The sequence below is a fragment of the Muscardinus avellanarius genome (assembly GCF_963383645.1).
Source record: "Muscardinus avellanarius genome assembly, chromosome: 17".
NCBI lineage: Eukaryota > Metazoa > Chordata > Mammalia > Rodentia > Gliridae > Muscardinus > Muscardinus avellanarius.
Window position 1 is genome coordinate 14,616,164 of NC_137803.1, and position 18,730 is coordinate 14,634,893.

The window sequence follows — 18,730 nt, forward strand, 5'->3', positions numbered from 1 at the left end:
TGAAATAGGAGGATCACAGGTTCAAGAGCATGCAGTAACTTTGTGAGACCCATTTCAAAATAAAAAAAATAAAATCGAGCTGTGGATATAGCTCAGGGGTAGAGTGTTCTTGGGTTCAATCTCCATGACCAAAAAATTATTCTATATAGAATAGGGGGAATGGAAGAAAGGAAGGAAATTGAGAATTGAACCAAAAATGATTACTGGAGTTGGGAAAAAAGGGAAAAGATGATTTGTCAGATTCTGTTTTCCAATAAATGTCATAATATTATTTCTTCCTGTATCATAACTCTGATAGTTTCCACTGAGAGGTACAGTCTGTTTTTTCTTCTTCAATATAGGGAGGCTGTGAGACTACCCATTCAGATAGTACTGTGTGCCTTCTTAAGTTTAAAGGGTGATTCTGCTTCTTACTGGTTTTCTTGTGATACTCCTTTTTGGAACTCAGCCCCCATGCTATAAGGATGTTCAGGCAGTCAGGTGAGGAGGTCTGGATGACAGTCACTCCCTCAGGCCCTAGTTGACAGCTAGCAGCAACCACATGTGTGGATATGCAAGTCTTTGGGTGAGCTGGGTCCCAGACCTTGTATCACTCCTAGCCTTTCAGTTCCACAACTGAGGCCCCAGACATTGTAGAGCACAGACAAGGTATCTTTGATGTACTATTTCTGACTTACAAAATATTTTAGCCTAATCAAATGGTTATCACTTAACACAACTAAATTTGGTGTTTTGTTTGTATTTTTCAGAATACACCAAATGGTAACTGTGTACATAGGTGATAGGAAATAAGGAGAAGAAATGGAAATAATAAAAGAAAAACAAAGATCTAGTTCTCTTGAAAGATCAAAAGAGATTCTATGGGTAGATGCACTGGTTTTTGAAAGTGAATACTCCAGAGAAGCAGTCTGAGGCTATCTGGGACAGGAAGAAGAGCCCTTGGAATCCTGGGCATCAGTACAGTGGCCGCATAGCTCATGGATTGAGGTGGAAAAAACACTTTCACCCCCAACCATATGATCATCCTTTAAAACCAATAGTATGACCAAAAGGGACAGGATTTTCCAACCTTTTATCCCAGGAAGAAATATTTAATAAAAATTATGGGGTTTTATGTTGATGTTGTAGTTAATTAGCATTTACTTTTTGTATAAATTGAACAAGAACCATATAGAAGTCTTAGTAGTAGCTCTTTTTTTTTTTTTTTTTAAAAAAGGACCCCTTTATCTCACTTTGTCCACTCCCTATATGAAAACCTTGATCCTTAAGGAGCAAGCAGAAGCTTCTGAAATCCTGGTGTTTGTTCCTAAAGATATCTTAAAAATTCCTTGAACTCTGTTATGTAAATGACAAATGGATTTGAGAATGCATTGATTTGCAGTGAGAACTGCTTGGACTGTCTATTTTGTGTTTACGTAGTTTCAGCACTATTTGGACATCCTGTGAACTGACATTAAGATCTCGTTCTTTCTCACTAGTGAATTAGTGACAATCTTTAATCGATGCGCCTGTACTGATTTTTGCTTATCTGAATTCTGCTTTGGGGATATTTGTAGGTTCTTCCTTGTATAAGCCATTCTATTTTTGCCTTTTTGATTCAGAAAATTCACTGTGAATTTTTATTTTTGCTAAAGTTCGCATTTGGGATAGTTACAAACTGAGTCTAAAGAGCCTCTGCCAGCTGGTACTCTATTTAGATGTATGCACCAATAAAAATTTTTAAAAATTGATATGAGTAAAAAAAAGTTATCTGATTCCTACATGTTTTTGTTTCCCTCTAACATCTTAATTATATGCTACCTGCTTTACCTGTTAAAAAGAAACAATAGGATAATTTTATAGTTCTTTGGCCTTACCTAATACACTATCTGTAAGTGGTGATGATTACCTCCCTTTTTCCCTTTCTTCCATTCTTCCTTCCTTTTTCCTTCCATCTTTTTTCTTCTTTCTTTCTTTCTTTCTTTCTTTCTTTTTTTCTTTCTTTCTTATTTATTTCTTTACCAGAGGGATCAGCATTTGTGGCACATTGTGGCAGCAGAAAGGAAATTTAAAACTCCTCATTTGGAGGGAAGGGGCATCTGCTTGCTTACAATAAAAGCCAAAATGGAGCTCTTGTTTTCTGTTTCTTTCACACTTCCTGTATTATGCTATTAAACATCCACCCAGGGACCAAAAGATCCAGGAAATTCTGTTTCATTACTACATGCACAGTATCACAGGGACCACATCTACAGGATGTGTGGCATGACAACCCCCTGTAGTTAGTATAACAGCTGCTCCCAGTTGTAAGGCACGGGCCACAAAGTGAGATAGTCACAAGATTGTCCTGAGCTTGTGGAAGAAAGGAAGAATATTATAAAGTTTAATTTACCCACATTTACATGATTGGTATGCTGCAAAGCCTAGTTTGGGCTCAAGCTCATAATATGTTCTTCTGTTTTGTTGAATTTATTTAGTTTTGCATTACCTGTTACCCTCAAGGAGGATGAGTAAGACCTGTCTGCCTTTCATGGAAAGAAAAATTCATTTTACAGGAAGCTGAAGATGACAATTTGTCTGGCTGTGAGTATACTATGTAGTAGGCACAAAATCACATCCTCCTTGCTCCTCATTCCTCATCTGCCTTTTCATATGTTCCATCAGCATTCTACATTTCTGCTAAATTTCTTTTGTAATAGAAGAGATTCACCATGCTACTCCATTGATAGAATGGGTCCCAAGTGGGTTGAAAGTCTAAACTTTGTATGTTTGAGAGAGAAAGAGAGAGTGTAATTATATATCACATGTTCTCAAAATGTGGTTCCTGAACAAGCAACATCCATATTACCTGGGCAGTTGCTAGAAAGTCAAGTTGCTCCAGATATACCAAATAAAAAAGTCTGGGAGTAGGTACTTTAACAAGTTATCCAGTTGATTATGATACACATTAGAATTTGAGAACCACTACTACGATAAAAATTCTCAGAAAGATATTTTTGTCACAATCCTCAAATGTGAGCATAATTATGCAGAATATTATTAAGACATAATATTAAAGAATGATGTCTCCTCCATTATATACCTACTTGTTAGGTATATGCACATTTTAAGCTTCTACTTTATGCAAAAGACTAATAACTACCACAGTAAAGTGAATAAAGTAGAAAGTAAAGGTGAATAAAATATTATCCCAGCCTTCCTGCACTTACCAAGAGTGAACAAACTGGTCACATTTGATTTGACAATAAAACAGAGATGAAAATAACACAGTAGTCTACTTTCCTGGTGGCTGTGTATAATGTCCTCTCACAAAAGAAAAAATATGGTGAATTCATCATTGTGTCATTGATATTACCAAACTATCCTTTGCTCTTTCTAGAGATGTAAGAGTGAAGTATGTATATTAAAACCTTAACAGTTGGAAACAGAGCATTCACCTGGTCAATGACCTGAATGCACAACCTCATACTTCTTTGACATTGCTTCAGTGTCAGTCCAGGGACCTGAGGCTAAATCAGGACCATGAAGTCATCTTCTAGCTGCTCAGCAATTAGACAAATTTGCAACAAACTTTCCCTTCTATTTAACTTTTATTAAAAGAAGTACTAAGGTACTGAGGTGCAGTACATCATATTTATTACCAAAATTATTAACAAATATACAAAACTTATACATGTAATTTTCTTACATCCATTTTTTCTCTATAATATTGATTTTTGTTCAAGTAGGTTATCTACAGTATGTAAACATCCCTTGGATTGACCTCACACAGATTAGGAAAGCCCTCTAACCCATGCTTTTATCAGATACTTGTTTTTATTTGGCTTTCATTTGTAGCATCTAATCTCCACATTTGGCACATGGAAGAGACATCTACAGTGCAAAAGAGGCAGATTTTCTGGTTTCATTCTGAACACTTTTGCTGGGGCATAGTTAAAAGAGTCGAGAGAACAGAAGCACTCTAACTCAACGGTGCTGGGTTAGCTGTAATGCCAACAACTCTTGGTTCAGCTACTAAACTTAGCACAAAGTCAATCTCTCTTTCTTCTCCCACCCTCCCACCCATCCCCCATGCAAGGCCCTTCCCGTCTTAATCTCCTCTCCAAGCATTAAAAGAATTTCCATCCATCCCAGAACAAGTAGGTTAATTTCACCGAAGAACAATATATATTGTTTCAGTGTTCTTTTGTGTGGGTTGGTTTCTGTGGTTTGATGATCCAACAAAACTCTTACATGGAGAATAAAATAAGATTAAAGAGCGGTAGGAGAGTAGAACTTTCTGTGCTCACCTGCCATCTTTGTATTTAAGACCACAGGCTTCTTGTGGTGACAAAGCAACAATGGCCTTGGTGACTAGAAAAAAATAAAAGGAAGAAGAAAGAAAAAGGCCACGTTTGCCTAACACCTTGGATTCTTTCAATAAGAGATCGGAAAAGTTAAAGAGAAAAAAAGCAATTGGAGATTCTGTCCTCTTTTTCCTGGGCTTCCTTTTGATGATTAAAATTATTTTAACCAAGTAAAGCTGATCCAGAGAGAGCTCTGTTCGCCCCGCTCGGCCCCATCCTCACTCTGTTGCACAGTATTGCTCGTGTGGTCGGCCGCACCTCGTCTTCCGCGAAGCAGCCTCCGAGGACGGCTAGGTTTGGACGCGCGCGCGCCTCCAGGCTTCCGTCGCTTCCGCTTCCGTCACCAGCGCGGGGCGGACCCTTCCGGCGCGCCATAGAGCTCCGCCAGCTTCCGGAAGCGGGGCCCCCAGTCGGTCAGGAAGTCGAAGCTCTGCTCGGAGTCCGACGTGGCCGACTGCAGGGAGCTCAGGGACCCTGCGACCGAGCCCTCGCCCTCGAACATGTACGTCTGCAGGGAGTCGAAAGGGGGCGCCCACAGGTCCATGTCGGCCTCGTAGAGTTTGGCCAGCACGTAGCTGTGCACGGTGCTGTTGACGGCGCACGTCTGAGGCACGTAGCGGGAGAGGCTCTCGATCTCGGGCAGCATGTCCTGCCGCGTCTTGGGGGCGGCTCCGGCCTGCGCCTCTCGCGGATTCCACATGGCCGCGATGTCGAAGGCCTCGGTGTCCTCCTCGCCGCCGCCCTCGTCGTCGTAGCGGACGATGTTTTCATGGATGTTCTCGTCGTCGTCGATGATGTACGGCTGCTTCCGGTGCCGCCTCATGGACAGAATGAGCAGCACCAGCACTGAGGACAGAGGACAGGGTGGTTACAGGAGCCGAGAGCCTGTGTGTGCGCGTGTCACGGGGAATACTCTTGGTTAATCAATCACAGGCGCTGTGCGACGTGGCACAGTATATGGGAGGGTGAGACAGGACAGTCGCAGGTTTGAGGCCGGCCTCAGCAACTTAGCAAGACCTTGTGTCAAAGTAAGAAAATAGGGCTGGGGGATATCACAGTAGTAAAATAGCCCAAGGTCTCCTCCTCAGAACCCCCACCAGTAAATAATTAAATCAGATATGCAGGATTAATTCCATAAATTTTAAACATCAAGAGTTAAGAAGCTCAAGTTTGCCTGGTTCTCTCTTTCAGCCATGTTAGATTGAGAGCTCGTGGACAAATGAAACCTTGTCTTTCTAAAGTTTGTTCTGTTAAGAAGTTGCATATAATCGGGCATGGTAGCTCGTGCCTGGAATCCCAGTACAATCCTAGTACTTGGGAAGCTGAGACAGGAGGATCACAGGTTCCAGGCCCGCCTCAACAACTTAGATCCTTCAGCAATTTAACAAGATCCTGGAACTGGGTAAAGGCTAAAGTGGTGTGCACATATATGCCTCTGGCATCTTGTACCCCATTAAGATGTATAATTACAATGCACCAATTAAAAAAGAAAAAGAAAAGCCACTCCAAAGTAGTAGAAGAAAAGAAGGAAAAAATATAAAATAGGGTTGGGCATGCAGCACAGAATGCCTCTTAAGTTCAACTTCCAGTACCCCAAACAACAAATCAAAAAAAAACTTTTACTTAAGGTCTCTTTAGGTCAGCTTATTGCTTTGAAATAATTGTGTATGTGTTGGTGGTGTTAGAGATACACACCCAGCCGACCTATATGAAATCTTGTTAAGAAAGCACAAAGTTCTATGGCTTGTCATGAAGATACACTAAAGATCAGATCACATACTCTGTTTATATAATAACAAATATACATCTCTCATGTGAAAATCTTACTATGTGGGTGGAATTCTGTATCATAAGATTCTAACTCAGTAAATATAACCACACATTAATGAATGTAGACACATAGGCTAAAGATGAGCTAAAATCATTGTCTTTTTATACCTTCTCAAAAAAGAAGAGCATAAATGAGATGCAGTAACTTCCCTTCCTCAGGAAAACCTTTCGTTAGAGAAATGGTTGTGGCTTCCTGGATCTAGTAGTTTTCATGAGGGAAAGAGTGAGCAGTCACAATTTATATAATTCATCATGTTATCAAAGAAGCACCACGCTGTTAGATGTGCCCTTGCAGGTTTGAATAAAATTTTATCCCAACGAATACATTTTTTCCCCAGGACGTGTTCACTGGGATTTAAAGGAGAGATAGAGATAATCCCATTGAGCTGTTTATCTCTGTGACTGAAAATGTTTTCCTAGAAGTGTGTGGAGGTTTTAGCTGTAGAACTGCTATCGATTTTTTTTTTTTTGGGGTGCACTTTGTTTCAGCTGGTGAACAGTGACAGTTTGACAGCACTGCAAAATAAGACTCCATTTTATCCAAGGGAGAAAAAGTGGAGTACAGTCATAAGAATAGTAAGCTATTACAGACCGAATAATAAAATTTGCAGTGATTTTTAAAAAAATGTTTGAATATAGGCCGAGCCTTCTGTATAGATAGCAATTTATGAAGTTAAAACCTCATATTTTTATGACCAATTTAGTTCACAAAATGTACAACCAGAATATAATTACATGTTTGTGTATTTTCTGAAAAATATGAGGCATGGACTATAACTGTGGCATTTTGAGGGGAAGAGACTAATAGAATGCTTAGAAGTGGGGGCTTGATGAGCCAGGCGTGGTGGCACACGCTTGTAATCCCCACACTTGGGAGGCGGAGACAGGAGGATCGCACCAGTGGCACTGGCTTAAGAGACACTGTTTCCAAAAATAAAATAGGTCTGGGAGTGTAGCCCGGAAGTAGAAGGGCTTCCAGGAACCCCAGCACCACCAAAAAAAAAAAAAAAAAAAAAGTGGAGGCTTGAACTGAGCATCAAAGGCTGTAGTGTAATTTACACCAAAAACAGGATGGAAAAATGGGATTTTAAAGCTGGTCATGGAAGTGGTCACTCATTCAACATAGCCTCTTGATGCAATCAGAAGACATGGTAGCCAGATGCGGTGGCACACACCTGTAATCCCAGTACTTGGGAGGCTGAGAGAGAGGAGGATTGCAGGTTCAAAGCCTGCCTAACAACTCAGGATCTCAGCATCTTAGCAAGACCCTGTTTTCAAAATTAAAAATAAAATAGGATTGAGGGTATAGCTTAGAAGTAGAATGCCCCTGGGTTCAAGTCCTAGTTTAAAAAATAAAGATTTAATTATAAGTATTGCATTATGCCACAAATATCAGATTTGGGGAAAATCATCTCATTTAGATGAAAGGCTTCTCTAATTTCCTGACAAAGAGAATTGGTTTTAGGAACATCTTGTTTGTTTGTTTATTTATTTATGTACTGAGGATTGAACCCAGGGCCTAATGTATGCTAGGCAAGCATTATACTATTGAACTACATCCTTGGCCCTTTAAGAAATCTTGAGACGATCTCCCTAAGCTGTTCAGGCTGTCTCAAACTTTCAATCCTTCTGCTTCAGCCTCCTAAATAGCTGAGATTACAGACATGTGCCACCATTCCTGGCTGAATGTGTTATTATTTACTACAGGCACAGTGAGATTTTCTATGGAGTGGATACATATTTGAGATATGAATACAGTTCTGCACAATAAAAATTGTCAACAGTGTGTTTATATAGTTTGATGATGACCTGTTACATTTTTGACAAATCAACTCTTAAATCTACTCTTACAGAGCTTTATGTATTATATTTAATATGGAATTTGCACTCTTAGAAATGAGAATGTATAAAACTATGAGGCTTTTATGACACCTCTGCTGAATTTAGTTCATGAAAACTGCTTATTCTGTACAGTTCAAAAGATAAGAAATAGTGAGTTTGAAAAGATAAGAAATAGTGAATTATCCCTTGTTCACCACTTCTAACTTAAGAGATTCTTTGAGCCAGTCTTTTAAAATCAGCGTTTTTGTAATTATGGCTGTTTGTGGGCCACACTGAACTTAAAACATTTTCCAAAGATAGAAGTAAGTACAACGAGACTGGAAATTTCTCCCAGGAGCAAGTTTCTTCAGAGGTTTCTTGCAGGTTGTCCTGTTCTGCACTCAAGGACTCTCAATGCCACCTTATGGACACTCAAGGAATTGCAGGCAGGTTTTACTTGAAATGCAAACTCAGGCTGCAAACAGTAACAGTTCCCCTTACTCTCGGGATCTAGGGACTTAAAAAGGTTACTCATTAATATTACTTTTCCCTTCATGTAAAACTGAACTATGACAAAAATTAAGTCACATGTTCTATTTTGAAATTATTTTCAGAAGCCTATTCCACAATTCTACTTAGAAAGTTAATCAAATCTGATATTTGTTGTTGTTGTTGTTGTTGTTGTTGTTGTTGTTGTTGTTGTACTGGGGGTAGAACCCAGGGGCTTTCTACCTCTGGGCTATACTCCCAGATCTATTTTATACTTTATTTGGAAGCAGGGTCATCCTAAGTTGCTGAGAGCCTCACTCAGTAGCTGAGGCTGGCTTCAAACTTGTGTGATCCTCCTGTCTCAAATTCCCAAGCGCTGGGATTACAAGCAAGTGCCACCATGCCCGGCTAAATGCTGGCATTTTAACTGGAGTAATTCAGTAATCCCAGTACCTGGGAGGCTGAGACAGGAGCATTATAGGTTCTCAGCTAGCCTTAGCAAGTTATTAAGGTGCTCTGAAACTTAGCGAGACCCTGTTTCAAAATAAAAAATAAAATAAAATAGACAAGGTATAGTTCAGAATGTATCTGTAGAATGTACCTGTGTTCAATCCCCAGCACCAAAACCAAAACAAACAAAAATGAGGAATTACCTTCTTCATTCTGACTCAGTCTCTTGGTATTTGGTAGACTAGACATCAAGGTGTATGTAAATATATGCAAGTTTATTTTAGATACATAGTGTTTTCTGGGTGTGGTAGTACATACCTGTAACCGTAGGAGGCCGAGACAGGAGGATCACAGGTTTGAGGACAGCCTCAGCAAATAGTGAGACTATCATCAACTCAGTCAAACCTGTTTCAATAAAAGTACAGAGCTAGGGGTATAGTTTCAGAGGTAGAATGCCTCTGGGTTCAATCCCCAATACAATCATTCAGTCAATCAGTAAATGCACTTAAAGGGCTGCCTTCTATTTCTGTACTTTTTCCACAAGCTCATCTACCACCTTTTTAGCAAGCATTGTGTGAAAGACCAGTTCTGAATAACTGTGTTGGGGGAAACTGGCTGTGATCTGAGTAAGCATTTGCAGGACTCCACATGGCAGAAAGAAGTCACCTACTCACCTAAGAGGACAAAGATACAGGCCAGGATAGCAATGAGGGCCCCCCGGCTCAAACTGACTGGGAGCATGTAGGCCTCAGGGCTGCAGGACATGACGTGGCCGTCGTCGTCACAGCTGCACACCTGGATGGTCAGGGTGCCAGTGCTGCTCAGTGCTGGCTGCCCACCGTCTGCTATCAGGATAGGCAGGTAAAAGATGCTCTGCTCCTGCTGCCGGAAGCCAGACCTCCTGGTTAGAATCCGGGCGGTGTTATCTGATGAAGCAAGGGGTTCCAGAATTGGATGAGAAGAGAGAAAAAAGGGAGAAGAAAACAGAAAGACTGACAAGCAAATTATTTTCTTGGATTGATGTAAACAAGGAGAGAGGTAGGGACAGGATTGGAAGGAGAGAGTATAGTCTACAGTCCCTGGAGGTGGTCAGCTACAGCCTCAGCACATTGGCCTGGATCAGCATTTGGACTGAGAAACCAAAATTTTTGCTTAGGTAAAACCCTGAAGCCAAGGAGAGAAACCCTTTTTTGAGGATCTGTCTTACCCTTTGTGACATGATGTGCCTAGAGCAAACTGTCAGCCTTCAGATCTAACAAAAATGTCCCTGGGAAAGCTTGACAGAAGTGAACAGTCTGGCGACTCGTGGTCCCTGTTTGTTCCTGCTCAGCAGCTTGCCAGGGCCCCTGTGCTGTTTTGTGCCTCCAGGAAAAGAACTCCGAGGAGCCTTGTGGCTGCCACAGATTGCTTATTTTTGCCACTTTGGCTGGAATTCACGTCTTTTGCTATTTCCTTTTCTGCCTCTGAATTGCACTCACCAACTTCCTGAAGAACCTGCTCATTTAGCAAAAGTTTATTTGAAATCCTCTAATCATATCACACATCTATTATTTCTCTTGGTGTGGTAGTGTAAGTTTAAATAGTTAATATGAACTTGATGAAAATTTGTTCCTGATCAGTAATATTAGCTATTTTTCTTTAGTTTTTTATATAAAACTTAATTGGTAGATAATCATATACATATTCATGGAGTACAAAGTAATGTTTTGGCCTGTTATATATTATTATATAATGATCAACTCAGGATATTTAGATTCTCTATCATCTCAAATACTTATTCCTTTGTGATGAAGATATTTAAAATCCTCTTATCTAGCTCCTTTGGATTATGCAATATTGTTAACTGTGACCACCCTTTTGTGTAATAGAATACCAGACCTTTTACTCTTAGCAGAATTATGTTTCACACTTGATCTTAGCCAAAAGGCAGAGAAGCAATTTATATATGTTTCTATAGAACTTGTATATGCATGTGTGTATTTATATGTTGTCTAATGTTTTTGGGATTCCTTATTTTTAAAAGTCTATAGTCTCAGGATTCCAAGAGTGGCCTTGGATTTTAAAGCATTTATATTTTTTTACAAAACTCGGATCATTTCATCAGAGGAATGGTTTTAGAAACACGACAGAACATATAAAGTAACTGTTAAAGCTATTGCCATCAACAGAGAAGATTCCCTGTTTTACATTCTATAGGGTGGGACCTGGAATGTCACAAGAAATTCTGAGAGCCTAACCAAAGTATATATTAGTGATCATCCCTGTTTCCCTTCTTTGACATAATAAAGAATTGTACTTCCCTGATGTCTTGAATTAGGGCATATATGTGTGATTTGATTAGTTGGTAAGAAATGAGCAAAGTTTGTCACTTCCTGGCAGAAACACGTAAGAGCTGTGTGATAACTGGAGATGTGGGAAGAGGCGATGCAAACAGCTTGTGACACTGAGCTTTGGTTCACTCACACCAACTGAGCTTTGAACAAGAAATGAGCTGTAGCTGTGCTAAGCCACTGAGATGGTGGTGGTATCTTTTGCTGTAGCATGGCTAAGCCTGTTCTAATATGTTATCCCTTAATTATCTTTTTCTTCTCTTCCTGCTTCTGTTTTTTCATGGTAGAACATGTGGTGCCATTGAGTGCCCAGATGTCACTTAATTGCACATTTGATATAGCATCTCATTTAATCTTCACAGGAATTTGGTGAGATAGGAATAATTTCACCCTTTTACAGTGAGAAAATTAAGGCTAAGGTGGTTTTATAATTTGTTCAGTCACTAACCTAGCTAGTAGTAGAGCTGAGATTTGAACTCTGGTCTCACTGCATCTAAAACACTCATATTATTGTGCTGTGCAGTTGTTTATTTGGTTTAGTAACATTAACTCTCAGACTATAACTCAGATAATCAGAATATCCTTTGATATAGGATGCTCTTTTATTATTTATTTACTTATTTATTTATTTAATTTGGTGGTACTCAGGTTCCTGGAAACCCTTCTACCTCCGGGATACACTTCCAGACCTATTTTTTATATTTTTATTTGGAAACAGGGCCTCCTAAGCCAGCAAGACTGGCTTTGAACCTGCGCGATCCTCTTATCTCCGCCTCCCAAGCGTGGGGATTACAAGCGTGTGCCATCATGCCAGGTCTTTAATTGTAGTAGTTCTATTGTTAGGATTCATCATCCTTTCTTCCACGACTATCATAGTGATTTTTGATAATATTTAAAAGTTGAGAAAACTTCCCATTTATATGAAAACAATTTTAAGATTCTTAAGTTTTTATCAGAATATATGGAATTGGATGAATACATCTTAAATAATTGATGTTTGAGTCTAAGACAAATATATGACATTTTGTTACCCCTCATTTAAATTGTTATAAACTAACAATATTTTTGGATGGGAATGAAAATGATGCTGCTACAGCTCAGAGTCCTGGTGACATCCCTGAGGTCAGACAGCTATTCAGTAGCAGGGCTAGCAAGAAAAAGTGTTCATCTGACAGATTTAAATTATTATTATTATTATTATTATTTACAATTTCTTTGACCTTTCTTTGGAGAAAATCTTCTGGCTATAGAATAAAATCCCTCTTCTCATCTGTGCTTAAAGAAGAGTGTGCTAGGTCTATGAGCCCCTCAGCTGATCTTAATGCTTGTTGGAGAAAATAGGACCTGGAATTCCAATTACAGATGTAGTAGATAATGCTTCCTACAATGAAAATCCCACCTAGGTATGGCTTTTGAAAGTATAAAGTTATTTCAGTACCTAACTCTCATTGGTGTTTCAGTATTTGCCTTTTGCTACATCTGTTGTTTACTTCTGTTGGGTCTTCACCTCACTTTGTTCTGAGAACTCTTTAGCAATGTTCCCTCAGGTTTTCTTTTTATCTCTTCAATTTTTTATTTTTTATAGAATTTTATTGGTGAATTTAGGTCATGCCCTACCATAACTCTCAGGTTATTTCCATCATTACAGGACATGTAAACATGGGAGCTATCTATAGGGATTTTGCCTCTATCCTAAATAGTCTTTGGCACAGAACAGGCATCAATAAACACTTGCAACTGACTAAACAAATGAAAGTTGTAGAGTCAGCAGAGGGCACTCTTTGTCTTTGATGTTCTGAAACAAAATTTAAGAAAAAAGAAAAAGAAAAAGGACTATACATTAGCATTAATGTCTTCTTTGCTACTGAAGAGCAGGCAAACTTTTGACTATTTGTTTGTAACATAAATGAAATTATCCAGCCTAAGCTGCAGAAAATCAGCTGTCTGTCCATCTGATTACCTTGGTTGTCCCTTACAGTGAAGTTGGGGTTGTTAGCAGCCTCAGGAGCCAAACTGTAGTAGAAATGCTGACCATTGTGTGGGTCGTCTTGGTCCACGGCACTCACAGTCTGGATCAGCTGAAAGAGGACATGGTATCAGGTGAGTTGTAATCAGAGAAAAAAGTTTCAGGGCCCAGTGAAATCCCAAATTTTGTAATGTAATGGCAGGTGGTCTTACTTAGTAAGAAGGACATCATGATGCTTACCTGTGAAGTCTCCATGAGATCACACAATGCCACATATATATTGGTTTACTGTTGGGCCTGAATATGTTAATAGGAATAGGATAAATGTTACCTAAATTCCCCAGATGTTAGATGTCAATGTAACTTATAGTCTTACTCCATGACTATTTTTAGGCAGTGTGAATAGAAGGTGTTTGAGTAAAAGAACTCTAGGGTACCACAGGTCCAATCTTCTCTTACCCTATCTCAACATTGTGAGGTGAATATTTCAGGGTTAAGTTGCTATTTTTGAGAATTCTCTATTTAAGAATGACCACCACTACCTTGGAGGGAAGAAAGCAGACACATAGCATAGGCTATGCTGCTAATGGAAAGCAGATGTGAGGAGATGGGTCACTTGACAATCACATTTCATTATATTACATCTTTTGAATTTGCTGCTTGCTTTGTGGCCCAGGAAGTGATCTATTTTTGAGAAGGCTCCATGGGCTGCTGAGAAGAATATGTATTCTGTTGTTCCTGGTTGAAATATTCTGTATATGTCTGTTTGGTTTACGATTTTCTTTCTTAGGTCCATTTGGTTTATAATTTTCTTTAGTTCTGAGGAATCTTTACTCATATTTTGCCTTGAAGATTGACCCAGTGGTGTGAGAGGTGTGTTGAAGTCTTCCAATATTATTGTATTTGGGTCTATTTGAGATCTGATGTCCAGAAGGGTTTGTTTTACAAATGTGGCTAATAAATACAAACAGAAATAAAAATTCTGCCATTAAAGAGAAGCCCAGGCCCTGATGGATTTCCAGCTGAATTCTACAAAACTTTCAGTAAAAAACTAACACCAGTACTTCACAAATTGTTCTGGGAAATTGAAAGAGATGGATTCTCCCAAATTTTTTTCTATGAAGCTAGTATCACATAAATCCCCAAACCAAATAAAGATACTTCAAGAAAGGAAAATTACAGACCAATATCCTTGATGAACATAGATGCAAAAGTTCTAAACAAAATACTAGCTATATGCATTCAAAACCATATCAAGAGAATTGTACACCATGACCAAGTCGGTTTCCTCCCAGAAAAGCAAGGCTGGTTTAGCATACATAAATAAATACACATTATTCACCACATAAATAGAACTGAGAACAAAAACCACACAATCATTTCAATAGATGCTGAAAAAGTATTTGAAAAAATCCAATACCCCTTTATGTTAAAAACACTGCAGAAAATTGGAATAGAGGGAACATATTTCAACATCATTAAGCCAATATACAATAAACCCAAAGCCAACATCATATTGAATGGGGAAGAACTATAAGAATTTCCTCAAATCAGGAAGAAGACAAGTATGCCCACTATCACTACTCCTTTTCAATACAGTCCTTAAGACTCTTGCCACAGTAATAAGACAAGGAAATCAAAGAAATTCAAATAGAAAGGAATTAAAAATATTCTTATTTGTAGATGACATGGTCATTTATAAGACCCAAAGAACTCAACCAAAAGACTTCTGGAGTTGATTAACCAGTTTGGCAAAGTTGCAGGATACAAAATAAACCTAAAGAAATCAGTTGCTTTTCTTTATGCCAACAATGAATCCATAATGAAAGAAATAAAACAATTCCATTTAGTATAACCTCAAAACCAATAAAATATATAGGAATAAATCTCTACAACAAAAACTGTAAAACATTAAAGAAATAAATTGAAGAAGACCTTGGAAGATGGAATGATCTCTTGTGCTCATGGATAGGCAGAATAAAATCATCAAAATGACCATTCTGCCAAAAGTGATCTATAGATTCAATGCAATTCCCACTAAAATACCAACAATATTCTTCATAGACCTAGAAAAATCAGTCATGAATTTCATATGGAGAAAGAAAAGACCCAGAATAGCCAAAGCAATTCTCAGCAATAAGAACCATGCAGGAGGCATCACAATCCCAGACTTCAAATTATACTATAGAGCAATAGTAGTAAAAACGGCATGGTATTGGCACAACAACAGGCATACTGACAAGTGGAACAGAATAGAAGATACAAAAACAAACCCACACACCTATAGTCAATTAATATTTGACAAAGGGGCCAAACTCATACACTGGAAAAAAGATAGCATTTTCAAAAAATGGTGCTGGGAGAACTGGCTATTATTTGTAGAAAGATGGATCTAAATCCTAACCTCTCACCGTGCACAGGAATCAACATGAGATGAATCAAAGACTTAGAAATTAGACCAGAGACTGTGAAGTTATTAGATGAGTGTATAGGCTCAAGACTACAACATATAGGCACAGGCAGTAACTTTCTCAACAAGACCTCCAAAGTGCAGGGAATTAAAGCAAGAATTAACATGTGGGATGCCCTCAAACTAAAAAGTTTCTTCTCATCAAAGTTTCTTCTCACCACCCAGAACCTAAAGAGGAAGCCTACAGAATGGGAGAAGATCTTTACCAGCCATCACTCTGATAGAGGGCTTATATCCAGAATATACAAAGAGCTTAAAAGACTCTACAACTAGCAAAACAAATAACCTAACCAAGAAATGGGCAACTGAACTGAATAGACACTTCACAAAAGAAGAGATTCAAATGGCCAGTAGATACATGAAAAGATATTCAACATCATTAGCCATCAGGGAGATGCAAATCAAAAGTACTCGGTGATTCCATCTAACCCCAATAAGAGTGGCAAGCATAAAGAAATCAAATAACAACAAATGCAGGCGAGGATGTGGGGAAAGAGGAACTCTTTTACATTGTTGGTGGGAGTGCAAACTAGTTCAGCTACTATGGAGATCAGTGTGGATACTTCTTAGAAAACTAGGAATAGATCCACCATATTATCCAGCTCTACCACTCCTGGGTATTTTTCCAAAGGGTTTGAAATCAAAGAACTACAGTAACATATGCATACCTGTGTTCATAGCAGCACAATTCATAACAGCCAAAATATGGAACCAACCCAGATCTCCATCAACAGATGAATGGGTTGCAAAATTATGGGAAATACACACAATGAAATTCTATTCAGCTATAAAGAAGAACAAAATCATGGCATTTGCAAGAAGACAAAAAGACCTGGAGAACATTATGTTAAGTGAGATCAGCCAAGCACAGAAAGAGAAGGGACAAATGTTTTCTCTAATATGCCCAAAGTAGGGAGCATTGGGGATACCAGAGGGACTCCAGATAATGGAGGGGGAATCTCATCAAAGCTAGAATGGAAGGATAGGAGAGGAAGAAGGCTGAGGTTGATTAATGGAGGAGCTACATCAAATATATGTAAAAGTATGAATACAGCATGGTTAATCTGGACACTCATTGTTGGAAGAGGGGAGAGAGGGCACAAAGCACAATCTAAATGTACACCATTTTCAGTATGTTCCACATAAATAAAAGTAAAAAAACAAAAATCAAACAAACAAAAGTTGGCTGTGCTTCTGCCAGTGTAGAAATGGGAATATCAGAGGTCAGCTCGAGTCCTAGTGGGGCAAATCAAAGTAGGTAATGCTGCTGCCTTCCCAGTATGCTGAAGATTAGCAAGGGACCTCTGCACACTGTGTAGTTTGGATGCCCCTCCAGTGAAGGACTGTCTGGATCTTTACCTCTCAATCTCTTCAGGGACTTACTATGTTAGAGCCTTATTCATGTTTATCACGTCCTTCTAGGGCAACCTATATCCAGTTACTGATGGAAACCAATACATCCCTACAACAAAATATTTTTAGGGATTACTGCTTCACTTAAGAAAAGAGAAGACTTTTTTCTTTGGTTCTTCATGGTTGCTCCTGTCTGGACCAGATCATGTGTTTTTATAGTTGATATGACATCGTTTGGTTCCAGGATGGATAGATACCTTATACAAGCTACCCCGTGAATCAAACTATTATGAAATCCTTGTTTAGATCATAATATATAGTGTATGCTTCTGATATGTAGGAATTGGGGACTGTGCTTTTGTTGTTTTGATGCTATTGTTTGTTTTATTTTGTTTATTTTGTGATGCTAGGAATTGAACCAAAAGACATTCTACTTCTGGGCTATAGTCCCAGACCTATTTTATTTTTTATTTTGAAACAGGTTTTGCTAGGTTGCTGAAGCTGGCTTCAACATGCAATCTTTCAATCTAAATTTCCCAAGTTCTGGGATTGCAGGTGTGAGATACCATGCCTGGTCAGTGGGGCTGTTTTTCTTAAATTGTCACTTTGTGGAGTGGAAATGTCTTTGCTGTTGATATTGGCTATCTGTAACAGTTTTATTATTCTGTGTGTTCACCAAGGTGCTTGGCTCACAGACCACCTTACCTGTCCAGCTTTGGCATTCTCACAGACAAAAGCTTCATAGAATCTGGGGAACTCTGGAGCATTGTCGTTCACATCTAAGACTTTGATTGTGACAGAAACACTCCCCACCTGGGAGGGATTGTCTAAAGAGAAAGTAAACAAAACTGAAGGTGAGAGTTCAGTAATCCAGAGAAGTGATCCTTTTCCAGAAGTAGCTATTGCCCTAACCAGTCTGATTTTCAGAGGAATAGATAAAATATTTGGAAATTTTAATATAAGCATAGGGACTTGTGTTACCTGTTAAAACTGTGGCCAGGCACAAGAACTTAGGCAGAAGGAGTTGTCTGCCTGGGTGTGTTTCCCATCAGGACTATGAGAGGAAGAGAGAGACTTAGGGGAAATGTTACAAAATAACTCTTAAAAAAGAGGTTTTGACTTTCCTGTTTGGCTCATAGTTTGGGTTCTGGAATTAAAGGCAGGTCAATTCTGTATTCTGGGCTTTAAAACAGCTCATTTCTAATTGGATGCATGCTGTGTAACACTGCTTGGCTCTATTCCTATGGAATAATCAGTTCTTTGAATTATATTTCAAAAAGGTTTTAAGTTATTCACTAGAATACAGATAATACTGCACATTTACTTCTGCTTAGGACTAAAGGGATATTACAGAATCAAACCCACATCAAATCCATGTATTTGGCTGGGGTGAGAGCCATGGGCACTGATGGGGAAATATCTTTGTGGATGGTGTTTTTGCTTGGCAATACCACACAAAGACAGTCTCACAGCTCTGTGGTGGTATGCCTATCTTTTTATGTTTTGGTCATTACCTCAAGAAAACAAAACAAATATTATAGGACACAGAAATTTTTCTTAATAAATAATTTTGCTAAATCCCATAATCCACTATTCTTCTGGCTCATTTTTTTCATTCTCAAAACTATCTCAGCTCTATTCTGTTTTCTCTAACTACTTCTATTTCCTATTGCAGATGTTAAGTATACTTAAATTT

General features: G+C 38.8%; 1 protein-coding gene across 1 annotated transcript in view; it reads right to left on the reverse strand.

Annotated features, from left to right (window-relative positions):
• Positions 1-4,665: 4,665 nt before the first annotated feature.
• The window catches only part of CDH20 (cadherin 20), a gene marked incomplete at both ends in the record, with an annotated part of 50,969 nt that continues 36,904 nt past the window's right edge, over positions 4,666-18,730 (reverse strand). The window contains 4 exons of the mRNA XM_080714815.1: positions 4,666-5,171; positions 9,590-9,841; positions 13,206-13,323; positions 17,740-17,861. Of these exons, the coding sequence (XP_080570941.1) occupies positions 4,666-5,171; positions 9,590-9,841; positions 13,206-13,323; positions 17,740-17,861 (998 nt within the window). The remainder of the gene's footprint in view (positions 5,172-9,589; positions 9,842-13,205; positions 13,324-17,739; positions 17,862-18,730) is intronic.